Source organism: Taudactylus pleione, unplaced genomic scaffold (genome assembly GCF_031769625.1).
Source record: "Taudactylus pleione unplaced genomic scaffold, aTauple2 ptg000329l, whole genome shotgun sequence".
Lineage (NCBI taxonomy): Eukaryota > Metazoa > Chordata > Amphibia > Anura > Myobatrachidae > Taudactylus > Taudactylus pleione.
Window position 1 is genome coordinate 1,698,499 of NW_028284730.1, and position 24,457 is coordinate 1,722,955.

At 44.5% G+C, this 24,457-nt stretch overlaps 2 protein-coding genes across 6 annotated transcripts in view; one reads left to right on the forward strand and one right to left on the reverse strand.

Moving 5' to 3' along the window:
- POLM (DNA polymerase mu) overlaps positions 1-521 on the reverse strand; it is a 67,463-nt gene extending 66,942 nt beyond the window's left edge. Inside the window, exon 1 of one of the 5 annotated variants that reach the window (XM_088443293.1) lies at positions 442-521. Coding sequence is in view for 1 of the 5 variants with exons in the window: in XM_088443289.1 (XP_088299415.1) it covers positions 28-91 (64 nt within the window). In the remaining 4 variants the exon portion in view is untranslated. Of the gene's footprint in view, positions 1-27; positions 97-181; positions 259-395 lie in introns of those variants that run through there. The other 4 variants (XM_088443292.1, XM_088443290.1, XM_088443294.1 and 1 more) reach the window with 4 other exon arrangements.
- A 358-nt stretch (positions 522-879) lies between these two features.
- The window catches only part of SH2D6 (SH2 domain containing 6), a 48,276-nt gene continuing 24,698 nt past the window's right edge, over positions 880-24,457 (forward strand). Inside the window, exons 1-6 of the mRNA XM_088443181.1 lie at positions 880-1,133; positions 12,696-12,721; positions 12,809-12,843; positions 14,852-14,868; positions 14,947-15,046; positions 17,225-17,283. Of these exons, the coding sequence (XP_088299307.1) occupies positions 12,699-12,721; positions 12,809-12,843; positions 14,852-14,868; positions 14,947-15,046; positions 17,225-17,283 (234 nt within the window). The 5' untranslated portion in view covers positions 880-1,133; positions 12,696-12,698. The remainder of the gene's footprint in view (positions 1,134-12,695; positions 12,722-12,808; positions 12,844-14,851; positions 14,869-14,946; positions 15,047-17,224; positions 17,284-24,457) is intronic.

Here is a 24,457-nt window from a genome sequence, read left to right on the forward strand (position 1 = left end):
TGTATACACTCTATCCTGCCTCCTTACACAGTACTGGGGTAAGACACATGCTGATCACTTCCAACCTCCATCTTATCACGTCACCAAGCATTACTACACCCCTCCCCCACCCTAACTACATACTATACCCTCTACATATAGCAACATAGCTCCAACCCACCCCAGTTACATCATGTGATACCTGCATAACACCACTGGTTATAAATCGTTATCCAAATCCCTGGGTCCTCCTTTATCACTGTCTCATCACACCTCTGCCCCACAGTCCATGCCTAATACACCCCACTTTTATACACCTCTACCAATATTATTTTAGTGTTCCCCTGTTCCTAATGCACCCCCTTCCCACATTTTGCTGCCCTGCTCTCCATGCACCCTCCTCCATTCCCACACACCTTCCCTCCAAAGCCAAACTTGGCCCAGTCTCCTCCACCAACCTACTGTGCAGCCAAAGGGACTTCCGGTTTCGTTGTCACGCCCCTTATGCAAATGACTCGGACACGCAGATAATTCAGTCCGCGGCGTGTTCCCGCCCCTTATTTAAATCTGTGCCTGACTATAGCTACGGCAAACTGTCTATCATGCAATAGCCCCGCCCACAACAAAGGCCTGTCTTGTGCACTTGTATACAGTGCACAGTGCAGTAACCCTGTCATGTGATATTCTGCAGGTGTTTGCAATGTAACCGTTACATACAATACTGTGTATGATGTGCATTGTGTTTGTATGTAGTCATAATCAGTCATTATTCAAATAGTCAGCAGCCTGGCTGCTTTCTCCTTCATCTGTTACTTGTTGCTTCCTCTTTGGTTAAATAGTAACATGCAAATAAAATACAAATGAATTGAACAATGCCCATTCAGCAGACAGAATAGGGCATATATCCATGTATGTACCCACAGCCTCACAGAGAGGTACAGCCATACACAGGATCAGCTTTATAGCATCTGTGCACACATTCACATATACCAGTACACAGTTATAGATGCTGAGCGATTCGCAGAAAGACCCATACAGATATATACATTACAACATCATACTTCAACAAACACAAGACATATACTCCTGACTAGAGACAATAAGGACATCCTGCTACAGGGAACAGAAGGCTACATTTAACTACTTGTATAAAGGTGAGAAATTATCTCTTTATTCCCTCTTTAGTGTGATTGTCTTTTGGGTACATCAGTGATTCGTGTTGGCAAAGTAATGAACAGCATGCATGTTACCAGGTTGGTAAGTGACTATCTGTTCATGGGCGGAAGAGGATAATGCTGACATTATCCAGCAGTTATTGGTTGGATAATAGCACTGTTTGAATTATAGTATGTGAGTTCATGCATTTGTGGCTATTGAACATGATTCCACCTTTGGGAGAAAAGTGTTAATTTACATTCATCCCTAGAAATGTTAAGTAGTTCATCTGTAAAGGTGGCCGTACACTCCTTAGGTCAGCGAGTTAAGCCTGTTTTGAACCAAATGGTCACAAATCTCAGTGCGCCTGGGTATAAAGAGACCCTTGATCCTGATTTACATCAGATGACATCAGAGGTCTAACAGGATTGATGGTAGATTGCGTGAAAACCGCAACTAACCACATGCAGTCAGGGTTGTAGCTAGATCCAAGTTGAAGAAAGGACCTCTGACATCACAACCACATGAGCGCTACGGCAGGGCCGGTCAGCTATCGGTGTTACTATCCACGTGGGCATAGAGGGGGAATATAAACCTGTGGCAAGCAAAACCACCCACTGTGCCCAAAGCACCGGCGAGCAAAGCGAGCCTGCAAGGGGACGCTTTTGTCCCCCCCGTTCTGAACCTTGCCCCTTCCCCTTTTGTCGCAGGTCACGTGGTTGTGACTTCAGAGGTCCGGCAAAGCACCTCGTTCTAGACCTAACCATGCAGTCAGTGTGCCTTATTAGTGTTTTCGCACTGTTCATGCTCCAGAATGCGCTAGTACGGGCGATGCAGAATCATACATTTTTCAAAGCTTCTCCACTACTGGGCTGTAATGGGGGGTCCTCTCCTCACACATGTAAAGCCACAGTTGATGATAAATAGAACTAAGCACACAGATGGTGGTGAGTGCATCACAAATATGTGTACATCTGTGCATACACATTTACTTCAGTGCGCACAATACAGACAATGTGCTTTTAACTCATCATTAGCCCATCATGCTACTGGACCTACCACTCTGTGACCATACTCATCAATGTGTATATATGCATAAATGATACAGAGATCCCATTGTCCTATAGGTCTGGTTCAGAGACGGATGCAATGGCAATTACGTAAGTAGATCGAGCGATCATTTGCCATTGCACATGCATATAAGCCGCACTGCACGCGCGCAGTGTTCGCATTGCGATTACGGACGCACAGAGGAATTCATCGCAAAGTGAGTGAAAGGTTGTCAGCGTTTGGGGGGGATAAAAGGGGGTTGGTCAGAAAAACGCAGGCGTGTCTGACATTTTAAACGCTGTTACACAGGTGTGCATAGATTAGCCCATGCAATCTCCTACGCAGCATGTAAGCCCTCTGCGTGTCTGTAGAGCAGCCGAGTCTGCGGCAGTTCAGACCTTCCGCAAGGGCAAGCTGGCCGCTCGATGTGCATCGATGTTCACGTCGTACGCAGATAAGAAGGCAGCAGTGGGCGTACCTATGCTCGGGTGATCTTTGCAACCATTAGCATATTTTCACAGCTGCGATCGCATTACCGTCCATCTCTGAATCAGGCCCTATGTGCGGTCTGGGAGGTCAGATCTGCCAGAGTATGGACAGCTTTAGGCACCTTTTACCAAAGTTGATATGCAGATTTGGTCCAACCTTTTATTTATTAACCCTTTTATTACTCTATTTTATTTTGCTACACATGTATCTCTTGTTCTATAATCCTAGAGCACTATTCCTTCATTAACAATTATCCTTACTTTTCAGGAACAGTCCTTTGGCACTGTCGCTGCCACGTGGCGCTTATTTCTGACTAGCAGGGTGCCTTTGAACGCTACAGGCGGGCATCCTGCCATGTGTATAGTTGCGGAGAGCATTTTGAAGACACTCCGGGTATTGCTGCACTTCCGGGCTCTGGCGGCCCCGCCCCCTATGCACTATGGCAGGCACAGGACGCTGTTAAGCCCTGTTACGGCCCTGCCTGTTGTGACCAGGGTTAGGACACTGGGTTCATTTATTATTATTATTATTATTATTATTATTATTATTATTAGCCTTTATTTATATGGTGCCACAAGTGTTGCTCAGCGCCTTACATAGTACATAGAACTATTAAGTGAACAAGAAACAAGTAACTTACAGTACATTACAGTGCAGGACAAGGACACGATTTACATACATTGTGCAATAGCGATTAAACACTCACACTAAGCAGCAGGGAGTTTTCAGTCCCGTGTTAGGTGCCCTAATGGGGAGTAAAGAGTAGAAGAAAATGTAAAGAGAAGCACATGAGGGAAGAGGTCCCTGCTCGTGAGAGCTTACATTCTAAAGGGGAGGGGCAGACAGACAGGCGTGACACAGAAGGGGAAGATAGGGAGGAAAGAGCATGAAGTGGGTTAGGATGAGAGCTGGAAGGCCTTGATGAAGTAGTGGGTCTTGATAGCCCATTTGTAGAGAGGTGGAGAGTCTGATAGGGAGAGGGAGAGAGTTCCAAAGGTAGGGAGCAGCACGGGCAAAATCTTGGATGCGGGAGTGAGAGGAAGTAATCAGTTGGCAAGAGAGGCGACATGCATTTGTTGAGCGAAGTGGACGGGCGGGAGTGCGAAGGGAGAGAAGGTCAGAAATGTATGTGGGAGAGGATTTGGTGAGGGCTTTGTAGGCGAGTGTAAGAACCTTGAATTGGCATCTGAAGGGGAAGGGGAGCCAGTGTAGGGCTTGAAGGAGAGGGGAAGCAGATGTAGAACGTCTGGAGAGGAAGATGAGCCGAGCAGCAGCATTGAGAACTGATTGTAATGGAGAGAGGTGAGAGACTGGGAGGCCAGCTAGGAGAAGGTTATAGTAGTCCAATCTGGAGATGACCAGTGAGTGGATGAGGGTTTTAGTGGCATCCTGGGTGTGGAAGGGTCTAATCCTGGGGATATTTTTTAGGTGGAAACAGGACTGCAAGAGGTGCTGAATGTGTGGTTTAAATGAGAGGGAAGAGTCTAGGATAACTCCAACCTAGTAGCAGAGATAGAGGGCCTGATTCAGAGCCGCTCGTAAGCGGCCGCTCGTTCGTTCTGAGCGATGTTCGCACAACTGCGCATGCGTATGGGTCGTAATGCGCATGCACAAACCAGTCATTGCGGTCGGAAATCGTGCACTCGCAAAACATCGAGGGGCTGATAATTTGATTGACAGACTGTACCGTTTGTGGGTGGTAACAGGGGAAGGTGCTTGAAAACGGGGGAGTGGAGATCTGAACGCAGGCGTGCCTAACGGTAAAAAGGGCTTTTAATGGGAGTGTATAATTAGTAAAGGAGCGTCATCAACCACGTCACTTGGTTGTCTTTTAGCCTGAACTGCTCGCAGTGATAGCGGTAAGAAAAAGCTACCACAAGCACTGCGAGCAGTTCAGATGCCTTTCGATGTACCCGATTAATCTAATAAATACCGGAGATGACGTGTGATGCGAACGGCAAAGGGGCGTCTTTACAAAATAGCGAGCGCATTTTTCGTTCGCTCGCTCATACATAGAGGCGTCAACAAACCGCAAAGCGCCAGCGCTCAATTTAAATAGCCGGCCCCTTTTTTGGAACGACCATCCGCAAATAGCGTCCGGGTCTGAATCAGGCCCTGAGTTCTTAACAGTACTCTGAGCCCTGGGAGTACTGATGGTGCGTGCTGGATTGGTGAAGTGCACGGCTAACGTGCTGGTGGCGGTTAGTCCACACATAAAACAGTTTAGCCAGTTCTTAGGTTTATTAACCAGGCAGAAATATAGGTGGCTTTAGACACAGAGATAAAGCAGATACAATATACCTGGGTATTAGATTCAGCCTGGAGTGATTGGGTATGCTAGGCGTTGTAGTGCAACCGGAGGAATTGGAGCAAATGCCCTAGTGCTGTGTGGTGCTGTACTCCACTAGACAAGCGGTGGTGATACAAGGTGTTTGGGACACCTGTGCGGCCTTTTATGGCTGTAATGCTGGGGAGACTTTCAGGGAGCATCCATTTAAAATGGAAGCCAAGATGAAAGGCACGTGGACAAGCTACGCATGTGTAGTAGCGTATGTTGGAGGTCAGACATCCTGACAGAGCTGTGGCGAATCCTAGAGACTACTGGCTCTCACTAATAGATGGAGGCAGCGCAGAGCGCTCCTCATCTAACACACCCTCCCTCGTTCAAGACTGCCTCCTTTTACATAAATACCACCGGCATCACACACCTTTTGACGTCCCACCTGTAATAAGAGACATGGGAGGTTATGAATATAACGCAATGAAAACATTAACACTCACATATGTTCCAGTCTGCATTAAACATTTTGTCAATATGTTTCCCATCCTCACACATCACCGGCTACAATTCACGGTTACAGGACGTTTTTCGGGCTTTATCTACTCTGTGGAATGTCTTCCCAAGCACAATAAGACCATACTTGCCAACTTTTCTTATCTGCTCCCTGGAAGATGCCCGGAGAGCAGACACAGATGGCCACTTTGGGGGGCAGGGCCGGGTTCCTATGTCATTAGGCCCCATCACATCACAGAAAACTGCCGCAAATCGTGGGCGCGCGAGGAGGGGGCTGGACTAAATTGCGCATTTTTGCATCATTTAGCCCCCCCCATTTGGAGCCGTGATTCCCGGCAATAATCTCCCCATCCTACCCACTTCACTAGGAAGTGGGTTGGATGCGGGAGATCCGGATACTCTGCCGGGAGTGCTTGGGGTAGAGTAGGTAAGTATGAATAAGACTTTCCTCTAGTCTCGAAACTTTCAAGCATTACCTGAAAACCCACCTCTTTAGACAGGCTTATCAAATCCCAGAACTAGCCACATAAGCTATCCTAACCAATGACATCCTCTATATACGTTCCACACATAACTTGACATACTTTCTCTTTCTTCACTTTTACATCCTCCCTGCCCTAAGCTAACATTCATGTGTGACTGGAACATACAGCCCACCAAGAACCTCTATAACTTTGCCTGGGCCAATATGAAATAAGTAGCACCTATACTTGTGTGTCTATGCCTTTTCCCCTATAGAATGTAAGCGTGCGAGCAAGGCCCACTAACCTCTATGTCTGTCTGTTATTACCCAGTCTTGTTCTATTTGGTCCCAATTCTAAGCGCAATTGCTGCACTTTATAGCTGATAATAAATAATGTCAACAAAATAGTTTTTACTGGATACATGAAACACACTAATTGAGGTATTGTCTATCAGCTCCCTGACAGAGTAGTGTTGGATAGCAATGTTGGCGGTTTCCTCTTGGCTAAAGATATCTAATTTGCTCTAATGTTGCATACACAAAGTCAGATCTGTCAGATGAACGATTAAACGATTGAACGATATTAGACTGTATTAAAATGAATGGAATCGTCCAAATCTAACTGCAAACACATCAGATGTCAGATATCGTTATCTGACAAGCGGGAACGCGCATCGTTCATCGTTGCAGGCTCACATATCAGATTTTCTTTCAGATATGAACGTTTGAACGATTTTTAAAATGTGTGTATGCACCATTAGTACCAATAGTAGGTAAGGTAACTGCAAGTATTTCTTCTGCAGTTGCAATTGGACACACAGCTTTTGATGCCATCTCGCCTATTGGATAGTTGTTGTTGTCTTTAGGACTTATAGCATATTTCCAGTCTTGCCAGTCGTTACTTGGTTTTGGATCAAGTCCAGCAAACTCCTCACTGTACTTTCTGGGAGGTTTCCTTTTGTTGCTCCTCATGGCACTCCTGTTCCTTGATTAGTTATTGTCTCAGTCTCTGACACGCTTTCAGCTGTAGGGACGTCTAGCATCACAAGTATTTGTGACTGTACAATACTTTGGGGCCCATTTATCAAAGTGTATTTGAGGTATTATTCTCGAAAACACCCATTTTCCAGGGTTTACTTCAAATATTCAATTTCCACATAATCCTCTACTTTATCCACTCCCATCCTCCCCCTCTTGTCTCCTCCGCTTGCTGTTCCCCCTTTTTTCTCTCATCAGTCTGCTTTCCAACCCTCTGCTTCTTTCCCCTGCCTGTCCTGTTCCTCCACTCTCAGCCACCTCCCCCCCTCCATGGCCTTGCTACCCCACCACTAAGCCCCATTCCCTCCTGTTCTTCCTGTCACCTCCAGGGCTGCCAAGAGAAATTGTGGGCCCGGGTACAGCAACATCCAGTGGGACCACAACATGTTGGGCATGGCTGCACCAGTTTTTGGGTGGGTCTAGCATGTGAGATGCACCCACTCACAGGAGCATGGCATAGCACCCAGCAGCTGGGACTAAAGTATTCACTACTGTATTAGTATGGCGGAACAGTCCCATAATAGCTGCATTTTTAGAAGAATGTATTTAGATGCTAAAATGTAACACAAAAATGGAAGTGCTACAACTTTATTTTGTAAATCTCTCAAGTAAATAACACATAAATAAAATCTAATATCTGTCATAGAGATAGATGAATGAAGGACTTAATTTTGACATAACAGCAGGTCATCTTAAACACACACATTCCCTAGCACATTTCCTAACCCACTGCTCCATGCTCCTTCCTCACTATCTACCCCATCTGTGTTGCCCCTGTGTGTCTGCCCCTCCCCTTTATTATGTAAGCTCTCACGAGCAGGGCCCTTGTCCCTCACGTGCTTCTCCTATCCCTACTCAGGGCCGCAACTAGGGGGGGGCTAGAGGTGCACTTGCACCGGGTGCTGGATTGCAGGGGGTGAAAAAAGCTGACTCGAGGTGGCTTGGGGGCTGCAGACTCAGAAAACGGCCATCCAAAAATGGCTGCCGCCAAAGAGGAGACAAATGCTAGAGGTCCTTACTGACCCTCTAGTTTCTGTCTCCTCCTTGGCGGCGGCCATTTTTGGATGGCCGTTTTCAGCAAATTCCATACGGACTAGCCGTCCGCAATGACTCTGCTGAAAACGGCCATCCAAAAATGGCCGCCGCCTAGGAGGAGACAGATGCTAGAGGTCCTACTGGACCTCTAGTGTCTGTTAGGCCAGCGCAATGCACACAGCGTTTCCGGCATCTTCTCCCGGGAACGCTGGCGCTACTGGGAGAAGATGCTGAAAGCTGCATCTTCTCCCATGAAATCCCCTGGCAACGAGCATAAACCCCCTGGCAACGAGCATGAAACCCCATGGCAACGAGCATAAACCCCATGGCCACAAGCATGAAACCCCCTGGCAACAACCATGAAACCCCCTGGCAACAAGCATGAAACCCCCTGGCAACGAGTATGTAACCCCATGACAACGAGTATGTAACCCCACGGCAACGAGCATGTAACCCCTGACAACGAGCAGGTCATTTTAAAGTAATTAGAAGCCTTACTGTGGGGTATAAAATGGAGTCGGGCAAATATGTAAGTGCCACTTTGGTAATAGGCATTAAAGTGTGTGGCATAATGTGTAATGGGCATTATGGTGTGTGGAATAATGTAAGTCACTATACCAGGGCGTCTGAGTAGTGCACTGCCTTATGGAGGAGCAAGGACAAACTTCAGGTACAGGAAGGGAGGGGGCGCAAAATTGCTGCCTTGCACCGGGTGACAGATATCCTAGTTTCGGCCTTGCCCTACTTATAGTATAATTTACTCCTAACTCCCCAATTGGCACCCAACATTTGGTTGCTGAGATCCTGAGGTCCTGCTGCTTGTGTTATGCAGCTAATCTATGTTTATAAACCATGTCCTTGTCCTGAATTGTTTTGTATTACTATTAACTGTTTTTCTTGTGTGCTCATTTATGTAATGCGTAAGGCGCTGCGGAACCTTTGTGGCGCCATATAAATAAAGGATAATAATAATAAATACTAAGTATCCCCTGTATGTATTAAGGAGGGACCGCAGCAGGTATCTCCGATACATGCTGTGATCCCTCCATTATTTATGGCAGCCGCCATCGCCGATACCTGCTGTGATCCCTCCATTACCGATGGCAGCCGCCATCGGTTTCTATGAGGGATGTGATGCTGCCAAATTTACCAATATCCGGAATGCGATGCATTCCAGATATTGGCCCCCACAGCTAACGCCATCTGAAGATGACGTTAGCCACTGTAGCCTATGGGCTACACTGAGCACTATTAACCGGCGGAGGGATCTGCCAGAACCCTCTACGGTTATGGCGGATGTGCATGCGCAGTCCACGAGACTGCGCATCCACAGCACCCTCTGCAGTGGCCGGCAGCTCTCTGGAGACATCGCAGGAATGGGCTCCTTTTGGAGCCCGTGTCCCTGTATGACCCGGATGACACATCCAGCCAATAGGATCGCTTTATGCAATGCGATCATGGGCGTTACTAGCATGCCCTGATGGCGTTGCAAAAGCGATCCTTGATAAATGGGCTCCTTTGTCTTTAGCTGAAGTAGTCTCATGAAACACAACATTCCTTGACATTATAAGCTTTTTGCTAACCTTTCCTTGTTTACAGTATCCTAGCATGATGCACGTGACTGATTTAGAATCAAGCTTGTGTCTCTTCTCTTTGGGAGAATACACGTCCAAATACACGTAAATGACTGATACCCGGTCTTTTGCCTGTCCATGCTTCCAATAGTGTTTTGTCTGTGACTGCCGCTGTAGGAATTCAATTTTTAAAATAAACAGCCGTTTGCACTGCACCTGCCCAAAATCTTTTGTCAAGACCTGCATCACTCAGCATAGCTCTAGTTCTCTCCACTATGGTTCTATTTGCTGATTCACTCACACCATTTTGTTCTGGTGAATAAGCGATAGTTACAGTAGCTGATGCTGTGTGTCATTTCATTAAAGATAGTTTTTTAGATCTCTGTTCTCCCAGCCATTGTCATCTCTTAGTACCTTTACTTTCAGACTTTGGTTCTATTCAAGGCATTTGTACTCTTTGTACTTTTCTGTTACTTCACTTTTGTTTCTCAGAAAATAAACATGTGGTCCTAGTAGCATTACTGATGAGTGTATTTGTTCCCACCCATAGGTTCTACCTCTATTAGTCCAAACACATCAATATCTTCTAATTCCACCGGCACTGTTGCTCTGGCTGCAGACTTGGGAACGGTGAAACGTGTCTGCTTGCCTTTCACGCAGCTTTCACATGCTGGTCTTTCAGGATTGTTCACTGACATGATGACATCCCAGTCACCATGCCATCTAGCAGCATCTGTATATTATCGCTCCCTAGGTGTCCCAGGGGCCTATGCATCAACACTAAAAATCGATGGAGGTAATTAGGTTTAGAACTCGCATGGAGTTCTACCTAATTACCGGAGGAATTCATCATTCCTCCTCTCCATAACTATCTATTCCGGTTCAGAAAATAGATACTTTTCCCTGCCTGTTCCTACCTTACCGCAGCTGTAATCAGTGCTGTGCATGTGCCATTACGTTCACAAAAGCGGCGCATGCGCAGCACTGATTACAGCTGCGATAATTCTGTGTCCACCCGCCCCCCCAATCCCTGCCCCCCCAGCTCCTTTCCGCCACCTACCTGGCCGCCTGGACCCCGACATGCTGCAACTTTATTGTGTTTTTTTTTTTACTTTACTGTGTGCCGCTGGGAGAACACAGTCTGTGTCAGAGCAGCAGCTGGAGCCGGAGGAGTTACTAGCGAGCGACGTAGCGAGCCGGAGGAGGACCTGCCCAGCTGAAAGTAGTTAAGTGTATCCCGCTGTACGCCAGCTGAGAGTGACGTATAGTAACACCATCAAATTCTGAAAATACTTAATTTTTTAAATTTGATGAATAGCCTAATTTCTACATCCCCATACTAATGTATGGGGAGTGTGGAAATTAAGGCAGGTGGACTTAACCAGGAGATATCAGTGATATCTCCTGCGTTAAGTGTGTTAATGAATACTAAAATAATGGTAATTAAGGAAAATGTCCTTAAAACTGTTATTTTAGTGTAGATGAATAGGCACCCTAGTCTTCTGTGCCGTTGCTGCATTGACTGGCTGGATTCAGTAGCTACTGTAACATTGCACGACATTCCATGGTGCTAGAGTGTTAAGTTGTTGGCACCGGGTAACTACAGCAGTTACAGTCCCTCTTTGGTTGTACACAACACACTGACCCTTTGCAAATTGGACTCTGTATCCTCCTTTCTTCAGTATACTTATACTAATGCCAATTACATGAATTCCTACATCAAGCACAAACAGTACATCTTCAATAGAAAGACTTTTGCTATCGGCACTAACAATAAAATACTGCATATTTGTGTATATCTAGCAAATAAAAGCATGGAAATTTTTTTCATATTTTGATCACAACGTTTAAGCTTGCAGCCCGATCTCCACCCCAATCTCCACAAGTCCCTGTACTAGCATATATGTCCAACACACCATTAAATTGTTAAATGCAGGTACAGGGAGTAACATCAATGAAGGAAAAATGCTGTAAGGTGCGCCTATCAACCAATCAATATATATCTTCCAAACTGGCAGCTCCAAACAAGCAGGATCTGCTACCTGCTAAATGAACAGAAATAGGAAAAATGTGTTGGAGCGCTTGTTTGTGAAGAAAACACAAATGATACTATAAGATATTTAATAGACAGATCAATAAAAATAGTACAATAAAATAACAAAATCAGTGCTTTAAAATGAAACTTTCTAGCTCTTTATGTCAATACAAGATATTATCTTCCTGTGCATTGGAAAGTGCAAAGATTTGTTCCCTTGAAACTGTGTCAATGTGAGTGGTAAGAGAAGGAAGTTGACTTTTACCTGGGAGTAAAAAGACTTCCTTCTCTTATGTGGACCGCTCACACTGACACAGTTTCAAAGGCCCCCTCCTCTCTTAAGACGCACCTGGTTGGATAAGCTACTCATCCAACATGTTGTTCATCTGTGTCTTTGCACTATGCTGTATCTCCCCATTATACAGTGCTGTAGAATTAGTGGTGCCTCCTAGATAAACTATGATAATAATACAAGCCACATTGTAAAAAAAAATGGATTGAATGAAAGGCCCTGGTACTCAAACAGGGAATTGTTTTGCTCCCCACCCCCCACACACATACACACACACACCCTAAGTACCCCAGTGCCTATGTATCAGTGTGCTTATATATATATGGCGGGGCACAATTTTGGTCACTCCATGGAAAACAAAAAGTTCTTATTGCTTAGTATTATTTACTAAGAGAGGTCAATCTAATTCCTTGCAAAGGGTGCGAGTTGCTGTTGCAACGGTGTTAAAATGCCGGCAATGGCACCGCGTCTCGCACTCTTCGCGCCATTTTGCTTGGAGCCCTATGGGGCTGCGAGCACCTTTTATGTGAATCCAGGCTGCCGTCAAGCACGTCCGTTATTGCGGTGACTCACACCCGCGAGTGCATCACCTATAATTGGATTGACCCCAGAGTGTTCTCTATCGTTCATGCCAGTATGTCAGTGTAAGTTTGTTTGTATTTGTTTGTCCATATCTACACATCGGGTATTTTATAAACAATAAATGATACAAAATATTATTTTTACTGAATGCATGTTGTTTCCATAGTTGCATAGTATATTTTTGTAATCAGTATTCTCTTTTTATTCAGAATATGCATGGAAGCAACAGAAGACAGTGAGTATAAGTGTAAGTTATTATAATGACATGCATCCTAATGTCTGTACAATGGCTCACATATTGTATCTCTGTGTCCTCCCACAGGTCCTGTCCGCCTCCAGACCCTCCATGCCGATATGGTAACACAAAATCCAGTCTCGCTCTTTGTAGCATATTATACTGAGTAGTGTTATTTTCGGTTAACATAATATGAACATGCATTTTGTAACATTGCCTATAGGCAGAGGGGAAGTACATTGGCTCCCAGTACTGCATAATGGTGGGTATAGTTCTGATCGAAATGAATAGTTACACACACGTGACCATTTGAGTGAAATACAAATGAACACACTTTATTTACAAGTAACAAACAAACAATTAACATACAAAGTATACTCAACTTGTGTCTATATATTCAGATGACACCGGTAGTTCATCATCTTCAACATAAGATGTAGTTCATCTTTATGTTCATCTGGGGAGCCCTCGTTTCAATAACGCCCAGGCAGTTCAATATACATTGCAGGCACCCTACTGCAGTCTCAGGTCCATACACGAGCCAAAGAGCCTTTGTCTATGTCTTGATTTATATACCATAGTATGGGTGTTGGCTTTCCGGATATTAAGCCCATATTAGTTCCATACTGGGTTTCAAGCACTGATTGGTACAACAGAGCATGGACCATTCTTAGCTCTTGCAAATGCTCTGTAAGCACTAAGATATACTCAGACAAAGACATCACTGTCAGTAACCCATAATGCTTAGCGTCTCTACACATCTTACAATGGTCATTCCACTTGAATGTGGCTCACTGTCTACAACTAACACCATATAAGGCATGAAGGGCTCATTATACATCTCTAATAGTGACAGGTACAAATTGGGCCTCAATATATGTCTTGTTTGACACTAAAGGTGATCTGTCCAGTCTATGCATAGACTGCAACTACAATCTCTTTTAAAACCTCAATGGGGCCCAGCAAGGGTATATGTTTTACAACTTATATGCCTATGTAGTAATTAATTATTTAACCCACTGGTTACAAGTACATTCGCACTCCACCTCCTGTTACAGTGAGTGTATTGAGGATGTGGCGGGAAGTTTAGGTTATGGACTGCAGATTTTTGTACAAAAAGTAAACTCCATTATTCACCAAGTGTCCTCCACTGATCTGGAGTCCAGGGGCAACATTCCCCAGGTAAAAAAATATCTAAAAATAAATGAGTGTAATTTGGGACCCTCAGTGACTACAGGGCCCTAGGCAAGAGCCTAGGCTGATAATGGCTGATAATGGTTGATAATCATCATTGCACCTGCGCAGAGAGCAGCTTTCTCTGCTCCTTATGGGGCAATGGAAATTAGAACTGCCGAGTATGGTCGGCAGTGCTAGTGCGCCTGGGTGAACTAGATTTCATGCAGACGCACAAAGCCCCAGCGTCTGGTGGAAGGAGCCGGGCAGGAGCAGAGGGATCCGAAAGGATCCCTCTACGCAACTCTCCACTCCTTCCCATAGGATGATGGCGAATGCTCCCGCAATCAAAATACAATATTGTCAGAGCTATATGAAGTTCGGTAATAAACATAAGGGGGACTTGCAGTGAAGTGGGGTCCCGTGACGATGGGCTGCAAGCTTAAATGCATTGATCAATTCATGAACCAAAACCCTACTGTTTATTATGTTATTATTATTATTATTATTATTAGTTATTATGGTGAGTGCAGAGCCCCTGTGATTTCTATTTAAACAATGTTGTCACATACCATGTTGCACCCCAAAACTAGGAATGGTGAGTGCCGTGGATTAGTGCTTTTTTATATATATATATATATATATATATACACATACCAGGAGGGGAGGACGTCCACACCTTTATTGGTCATATCTCCCACTGGTCCTGGTCCTGGTGGCTGCACATCAAAAATTCCACCACAGATGTAGGTCCATCGTTGTCAGCATTTAGTATCATTTGGTTACATGTAAGTTTGGAATTGAAAAATCAGTATATGTACAAACGCCGTGGGCGAGATCAGGCATTTCTGCACATATCAGTATAATGAAATACGACAGACAGATGCTGAATAAGTTACAGTCAGTATTTGATCATTACACTATATGCACTGACTTGTTTTCTCTGTCTTTTTCCAGAGAGTCATGATCCGGAGGTAAGTGCAGGCTATGTCCTCCTCCATAATCCTTTCCAGTCACAGTGAGCTGTCACAGCTTTCTCCTTCCTTTATCAGGATCAGGATGAGGACTTGTACGAGCCACCCCCCTGTGATCTGCAGAGTAGGACCACCCCATGTGTCTGGACCCCCCAGGACAACCACAGTGTCTATTTAGGTACAAAATTGGAAGTTCACGTAGCCTGTGTCCAGCATAGGATATTTGTACAATGTACTTGTATAACACTACGTGTTTCTCCTCTGTGCAAATGTAACTACACTATGTAGACAAACGTGATTTATTGACGTCAGTACTGTGTAGGCCCACCACGTGCAGTGATTACTGCAGACACCCTTCTTGGCAAACTGTCCACAAGTTCCTGGACAACAGCAGGCGGTATGTTTTGCCATTCCGCCTTATATACAGTGACCAACTGTGACACTGAAAAAGGTAGAGTCGGCCTAGAACTCACCCGTCGCTCCAAATCGTCCAGGAGGTTCTCAGTGGGGTTAAGATCTGGACTCTGAGCTGGCCAGTCCATCCGGGTTACCAAATTTTCTGTATAGCAGTCCAGCGTCACCCTGAAAACATGACAGGTGGTATTGTCATCCTGATAAAAACATTTGTTGTTTCCGTAGAACTGCAAGTGCATGGGCCTCCCTACTAAGCGTTCTTGTCGAAACCACCACATTAGTGGCCATTTGAAACTCGTGTGCAATGGTATGCATTTCGCTTGTTCAGGGGTATCCAGTCTGTCTACATAGTGTAGCATCAAGAAACTGAATCATTTATCTCTAGAATTTCCCATAGATCAACCTTCCCTTATTATCAGTAATAGAGATTCAGCTGCTGTGGGTTCAGGTCTTGCTGAATAGTATTGAAAGTGTAGGATTGTAGGAGTTCTATCTGTCTTGTCTGTCTGTCTATCTATCTATCATCTATGGCCGGATTGGGACTAAAAATCGTCCCTAGCATATAAAGCACAGCGATACACCTCAGTGGCAGTGTCTGGTTCCTTGCATCCTCTGCTTGGCTCCTTGAGTGGCTCCCAGCCTCCCCCAGTATGCACAATGTTATGTAATGATGTCATCCATCTTGCCAAGCAGAGCATCGGGAGGTGTAGCTGCTGGGCCAGGCCTCTGAATATCTCAGTCTCTGACTGCTGACCAGGTCGGCCCATCAGCCCATCTGCCATTTGCCAGAAGTGCCAGGTGGCCACTCCGACCCTGTATCTATAACTGTGTTATATGGAGCCTCTTGAGGGTTAGAAAATACAGCACAATGCTGGTATTCACACAGCCCTATGTGAATAGTAGATAAAGCATCTGAGTTTAGTGAAACATCAGGAAGTGATACAGAATTGGGGGGAAATCGGGTGTACATTACACGTACATTATGTGTACATTACGTAAGAGAAAGAGTTCAGAAAAAATGCATATTTCCCCACATATGCACATCCGTATACATCTTGAATGTGCCTGCACCTATGTGGGTTGCTCATGCCTCTGTACTTTCATCTGCTCTATTCTAGGTTCAGAAGAATCTCCTTCTAACAGGCGTGTATATATATATATATATATATATATATATATGCTTATGTGTTGGCGCGAACGCTCCATCTCTGAGCTGTGCCTACATGAGAACACCTTCCCCCACCCTGGTTCTGCCTCTTCGGTCCTAAGGACCGATGCCCATAAACTGATGCCCCCTGCATAGCTGCATTTGCTTATGCTCAATTTGGGTCTGATTTGTCTTTTGCTGCAGCCACATCTGCGCCTTTATGCTAATGCCTTTATGCTAATGCCTTTATGCTAATGCCGCAAGTGATTCTGTTCATACTGAGGCACACCATCAGTGCACCATTGAAGCTTTCACCAACCCTATGGTAGGTGCAAATCCTGAGCGGGTGTGGTATGGCTTGTCGACATTCAGAAGGTTGACAGTCAGAAGGTCGGCATGAGCACTTGGTGGACAACCAATATTCCGACATATAATTAGGGCAACATGGTTATACATGTCTACACGTTCATAATGTCGATGTTTAACATGCCTAACCCTAACCCATACTTAAACCTAACCCTAATCCTTACCCTAACCCTCACCCCTCACCCTAACCCATACTTAAATCTAATTCTTACCCTAATCCTTACCCTATCCCTAAACCTTTCCCTCATCCTAATCCGTACCCTAACCCATATTTAAACCTAACCCTAATCCTTACCCTAATCCTTACCATAACCCTAATCGTTACCCTAATCTTTACCCTAGCAATCTACGTAACATATACACACAAGGGGCGTATCTATAATGGGTTTTTATTTTTTTAAATACTTTATTAGAATCATTTCTGCCTAGGTCGCCCGGCAACTGGACCCATTCTACAGAAACCTCCCACAGTGGACAGGGTTGAGCAGGTAAGTGACTCTATTACAGCTCCTGGCAATGTCTGTAATTTAGCACTATTTCCTGGAGACAAAGGACATACAGTAGTAAGCGTGTTGAATGTCTCTGCATGGAATCACTATTTTTTTTTACTTATTTTGTTTTTTTTAAAAAGGTCTGTTGTTTCAGATAGATAATGTTACATACATTGCCAAATATCTAAGTTCCATTCCTGGTATGGAAACTTTCACAAATGCATGTATGACTGTCAGATATTGGATGAACGGTATGCAATCGGGAAGCCGACTACCTAAATACCGGCAGCCGGCTTCCCGACTATCATATCCGGCAAGGGTGAAATGCCGGGCGTCTAGATGTAGACGCCTGGCATTTCCCCAACGGTTAGAGGCGTGAGGGCCTCCTAAGCAGAAACCCTTTGGAATGTACATTTCTGGGTTATCAGCACCTGCTTCTCTCCAAGTCTGACCTCTGACACCCCCCCCCCCCTTGCAATGGTGCAGTGTCCTTTATTAACAGAATACAGCAAAGACCATGGGCCTCATTCAGAGCCGCTCATTGACAGCAGTACGCTCGTTGCGTTCCGATGTTGAGAAACCGCGCATGCGTCGGTGTAACACTGCGCATGTGCGTACGGCAGATTGCGAGCTTTTTGTCACTCGTTCGGCAAATTGCGAACATGAAGTGACATGTCAAATGTGATTGACAGAATAGGCCGTTTTTGGGCGTTGACGGGGGTGGAGATGGAAAAACGCAGGCGTGGCGAGGCGTTTTTGGGGCGTACATAAATTAGCTCATGCGAACGTCCAATGTGTTCGTACCAACTCATACGTCACTGGCTGATCCTCTTTCCGTTCAAACTGCTCGCACAGCTTGGGGTCTGGATTACTCGACCACAATGGCGATGGCCTTGTCCTTTGGCCCGGGCCTCCTCGATGTTTCATCGATTTATCACGGCTTGTTAGATAAACAATCAACTTTGTATTGAAAACCAGCTTGTAATGTCCTTTTTTTTTTTTCTTTGGAATAGCACAAAACCATACGCAGCTGAAAATCTCGGCTGCTAATTTCAGGATTACACAATCAATTTGCGTTTTTTTGTAGGAATGTATTTTACAATTTTGTTAGTGTTTTTGGATATTGTAACAATATTGTCATCATGTTTGTGTGTATTGTAACCTTTTGCATTGAGCTGGAGTTTTTTTTTTTTTTTTTTACCAAAGTGTTCCTTAAAGTAACATTTTGTTTTAACCCTTGATTTTTTGGAACTCCAAAGCTAAGATTTCGTTTTTTCCTTGTGGGACAGGATTAACTAGAAACCAATTTGAAATTAATGTCACAATACAGTTGAGAACCATTTGTAGGTTTTATTTTCAAAACACATTTTAAAACAAATCATGTGCATTTTCACGTACAATTTTGGGGACATTGTTACCCACTAATCTTTGGTACATTTGTTTTTTAAAATGATATTTTTGGTACAAAAAAAACAAAAATAAAAAAAACAATTCACAAGAAAGGAGAGGGAAGTTTTGGCCAGAAAGGAATATGGGGCAAGCACAGAAGGAGTGTGGGCAAAGTAGCCAGTGCTGTCATCGTTTCTTTCCCCGTTTGGCTGGGGTAGGGTGGGCGCCAGACCGGCTCCGGGATGTCCTCTGGCTGGCCTGTCCAGAGGCAGATGTTGTGGCCTCTGGACTAGGCACAGGGCTAGGCACATTTGGAGGAATGGCTGTTGTTGTGCCAGAGGTGGAGGATCCTGATGTTCCGGCAGGAAGGGAGGTCGGCTCCACCATGTGCTGGCGAACGAGCTGCTCCAGGGCATTGGCGATTCGGATGTTGGCCCTGGTATTTTCAGCCAGGGCCTGACCAATGGTCACGTTGGCCACAGCATTTTGCTCCAGGGCCTCAGCCACCCGTAGCAGACTGGCGTCCATCCTCTGCAGAATCTCCGTATGTGAATCCGATTTAAAATTGAGTTCTGTGAGGAGTGCCACTGCCTGCGAGGGGGATTGCCCAGGGCTGGCTTCTGCAGGGTCCTCAGCTGGATGTACTGGTTCCTCCCCTGCAGAGCCAGCAGAAATTCTGCGGCCAAGACTCCCCTCTGGAGCAGACTCATCCGCCTGTGTCTCTGTGAGAAAAAAGAGAAAAGAGGAACATTACAATCTACATATTGTCACATTAACATTTCAGAGTTGGTTACATCACAACATTTACCTGGGACAACATGAGGAGCCGCAAAGTCTGGCATGTCCGTATACATGTTGGACACGCCAAACACCTCCACATCCTGCACACACCCCTGTGCCAGCTCTTCCAAATCATTAAACTCCAATGACACAGGGGTGGGACCCCCACCTGTCCCCCGTGCATGCCTAGCCCTGTCAGCCATTTTTTGCTTTAGGCGATATTTGAAGTCTTGCCATCTGTGGGTGAAAAAGTAGGCATTATTCCTGCATTATTTGACCCTGTTTTTTTTGGGTGGTCAAGTTTTTACTTACCGCCGTTTGACATCCCGGGCTAGACGGACATAATCACCCACCCTATTGACAGCACTGGCTATCTCCTCCCACATTCTCCACTTCTGGCTTGCACCCATATTCCTGTCTGCCTGTGGCAGGATGTCCACACACTTCTGAACCAAAACCTCCATCTCCTTTCTTGTGAATTGTGGCTGCCTTTTCTTTTTCCCAGCTTTGCCCGGAATACTGGGCCCAGCAGCCTCTTCCATGTCATCCTCAACACCTATTTTCAATAAAATTGTTAAATTTTAGCTGCCCAACTTTCACTATATTCTGGCTCAAAATAATCCTTGATTAGAAATGCCAGAAATACTTACCGGCCGCCTCTTGGCCATTGTTTGGCTGGTCTGTAGCCATTTTTCATGACAAAACAAGAAATACACCAGACCGTTTTTTTTTGGTCGTGACGTATTTATACATGCGTCCTTATTATTCGTTCGCATCATTGATTGTGCGTTCCTATGATCCGTCCTTAATTTGAGCGGGAAAAGAAACACTATTTATGGCTTTGGCTGACTCGAGTCTAGGTGGCGGGTGTTGTTTGTTGGAGGTTACGTTGGTCGGAGTGGATTGTTGGCGGGAGTTGTATTTGGCGGGGTTTGGTGATTTTTTCTGTGCGTTTTTTTTTTGTGTTTAAATTTCCATTCGCTTTTTTTAGTGTGGTTCTTTTAGTTGTGGTGTTTTTTTTGGTAAGTTTTTTACCGTCTTCCTTTTGTTAAATTTGGCTAACCTTTTTTGTTTTTTGGGTACCAAAATTTTTTTTATTTTCTCCTTTTGTAGGTTTCTTTTGGCTCTGCCCCAACGGCCTTTTTGTTCTGTGACTTCTATATCCTGTATTGGTAAGTTTGGATTTTCACTTGTTTGTTAAATGTTCATGTCTTTTTTTACTCATCTTTTGTGGACATTACTGTTTTTTTCTGTGTTTTTGTGGATCATAAATGTGAGAACTAATTAGCGCATTTTTGTCGGCTTATTTTCTCTAGTTAAATTGCGAACTAATTAGCGCATTTTTGTCGGCTTGATTTCTCTAGTTAAATTGCGAACTAATTAGCGCATTTTTTTCGCCTTAATTTCTCTAGTTAAATTGCGAACTAATTAGCGCATTTTTGTCGGCTTGATTTCTCTAGTTAAATTGGGAGATATTTACCGTTCACAATCTTGGTTGTTGTTTGGGGCCCAAATTGTGGAAGTCGGAGCAATGTCGGTTTGCGCTTTGGAGAAATGTGTGTTTATCCCCTTTTATGTTTTGTCTTTTACAAAATTAAGCTTCCAAAATGGACAACACAAATTTTGTCCATGTTCTGGTCTTTTGAATTTTAGGTTTGGGAAATCATGACAATACCCCGGCATGTAAGCATCTTTGGATTGTATCGTAAAGATAAGTATTTTTCGCTCTTTTTTGGGGGAAACAAACCTTAACTTAATTTCTTGCCATTTCAGGTTGATCTTGGTCGGATTGTTGTGGCCATGCTCCCGGAAGCCGACCAACCTCAATCTCGTCCCAGGCGTAGGCATCGTAGGCGTGCAAGGCCCCAGATATATAGAACACGTGTCACCCTTTTTGGAATGCCCGATGATGAGGTGTTAAGGCGCTACCATCTTCCGCCCCAAATCATCATAGACACTCTCTCATTAATAGAGAGTGATCTTGAGCTGCAAATTGACAGTCCTACAGCAATACCACCACTTACGCAATTTATGGCGGTGTTACATTTCTGTGCCTCAGGATCCTTTCAAACCACGGTGGGAATAGTTGCGGGAATATCCCAATCCTCCTTTTCAAGGATCCTGAGGGCAGTGATGGAGACCCTTTTCAAGCACCTCCATCATTTTATTAAAATGCCTTTGGATATGGGTTCCCTTAGTGTGGCCAAGGCCAATTTTTACCAAATAGCTAGCTTCCCAAACATCATAGGGGTTGTGGATGGTACTCACATACCACTTCAGCCTCCAGCACGGCTGGAGGCCATTTTTAGGAACCGAAAACACTATCACTCACTGAATGTAATGGTCGTATGTGATACCTCCCTCCAGATCCTGTCCCTGAATGCAAAATTACCCGGGAGTGCACTTGACTCATTCGTCATCCGGCAATCAGGGATATGGCAAAAATTAGACAACCTACAAGCTGGTGATGCGTGGCTTCTGGGTAAGTGGAGACCTTTAGTACATACCAATGCAAAGCTTGATACACAGTGTTCCTGATGTTGTCACTTCTTTTTCACAGGAGACAGTGGCTACCTTTGCACACCCTGGCTGTTCACTCCTTATTTGGCTCCCACACCAGGCCCACAAAGTAATTTTAATTCCGCACTTACAGCCACCAGGCAAGTGGTGGAGTGCTGTATCGGCCTTTTAAAAGGCCGATTCAGATGCCTCCACCGCTCTGGTGGCGAACTCGTGTATTTGCCGGATATGGTTTCGAAAATTGTGGTCCTGTGTGGGATATTTCACAACATCGCCATAAGGAGTGGTGTCCCAATGCAGCCAGAGGATGCCTTGCCTGAGGATGGCCCCCCCGAGGTTGGTCGGAGGTCAGTATGTGGGGGGGCCATACGCGATGATGTGGTGGCCAGATTCTTTAGGTAATTATTGGCACAAAATAAGTTATTTGACACAATGTCGAAAGGATTTTTTTTTACCATCAAATTAATCGGTTTTTTATTTCCCATCTTGTGTTTTATTTCATAATCTTTTGGAATGAAGTGATGACTACTTCCTGCTCCCAACAAATGACTTCATGGGGCCACATTGGATATATATTCTGGGCCCAATTTTGAAACGCAACATTTGTGGAATCATGTTGGCATGCTCATTCGTCAACCAGTTCTTGATTTTTAGTTTATTTTTTATTATGGTGTTTGCTGGTTTTTACAGTTTGTTATCAGTGTGTGTATTGTTAGTGACCCAACACTTTGGATTCAAAAAAACAAAAATTTATTCACCACAAAATAAAAACACAAACAATTTTTTTCAACATTACAAGCAAATGTAAGCAGGTTCACCCAAGGAAAATTTGCTTAATGGCTAATCCTGTAATGTGTCAATTTGCTCATTATTTAACTATGCTTTGTGGGTAAAAACCAACACCAAAAGGTATTATGTAGAATCAGTATGCTTTGGAATCTCGGCCTAAGCAGGTTTACCTTAAAATTTTTACATGTAAATTAAAAAAAACAACAAAAAAACATCTGGTAACTCTCAAAACCTATTGTTAGTGTTAGCTGTTTCATGTGCCTGCTTTAAAAAAAACATCATAACACAATCTTAGTGACATTAGTTTCAAATACTTGCTGCAAGAGTCTACTTATGTAAGTTTAAACAATCTAAGATTTTGAGACAAGGAATGAGACTGTATTCAAAATGTAACTTTTTATTGTAGAAAAATAATTTGGTGGAAAACCAAAAAAATTAGGGCCGCAGGATCCCCGCCATCCTATCCAGGACCACCAGCAGGCCGATCACGTGCCCCCGCATCAATTGGACGCACCCGGCTAGGTCCGCCAAACGCCTCTGGTCCTCTGTGGGTTATAAAATTGTGGTGCTTACTAAAATGAATCCATAATTTATGAATCTAAAAAATTACTCAAGCAAAATAGACTTAGCAAAAAGTGAAAATAGTGTTGCAAAAACCACATTAAAAAAAAAACCTTGAACAATAAAAAATTAAAAAACAAAAAACCTTAAAAAAATAGCAACCATAAACCAGAGATACAAGTTTGACTGTTTTGACATGTGGGATATGTGTATGGGGAAATCAGCTGTGAAATGTAAATACAAACAGATATATAACCAAACTTTAAAAATTAAAAAAAAAGGAAAAGGCACAGACAAAGGATTACATCAACACATTTTCCTTACCAAAAAAGGATAAAAGGGAAACATACCGTTGTGAATGACGGCTGGCCCCGAAACCACTCCATCGTCCTCCTCGGAGGTGGTCACATTTCCCAAGGAGGTGGGAGGGGTTATAACAGATTCGGGAGATGGGGTGGTCAAGAGAGGGGTGGGTTGAGGGGAGGGGGAATTGGGATGGAGGGGAAATTGCCAAGAGGGATGGGCGACAGGGTCTGGGCAGGCTGGGGTGGAGGGGGAATTTTGGGGAGAGGAGGTTTGGCTGGGGGTTGGGGAGAGGGGACGAGAGCGCCGTCTTTGCCGGCGATGACGCCGTAGTCTTCGCTCGGCCCCTAAATGATGGGAAACAAATTGAGGTTAGTTTAGAACATCACCTTGCTAAACGCTAATTGTTTAACCCAAAAAAAGGAAAATATGCACACGCAGATATGAGTGAAAACAAGAAACAGGCCAAACAAGAAAACATCCAAACGCAGATATGAGTGCAAATAATAAACAGGCCAAACAAGAAAACATGCACACGCAGATAGGAGTGCAAATAATAAACAGGCCAAACAAGAAAACATGCACACGCAGATATAAGTGAAAACAAGAAACAGGCCAAACAAGAAAACATGCACACGCAGATAGGGCCACAAAGATAAACAGGAAAACCAAAAAAAACATAACTTACTTTCCGCTATACGCATGCGAAAGCATGCCAGCAAGCGGGGCGTCCGCCGTTGAAGGTCGGACCACCTGCGCTCCAGCTGGCCGATCTGTCGGCGTGAGCCGAAGGAACGCAGGCGGCCGCGAACCTCCGCATAGGCGGCAC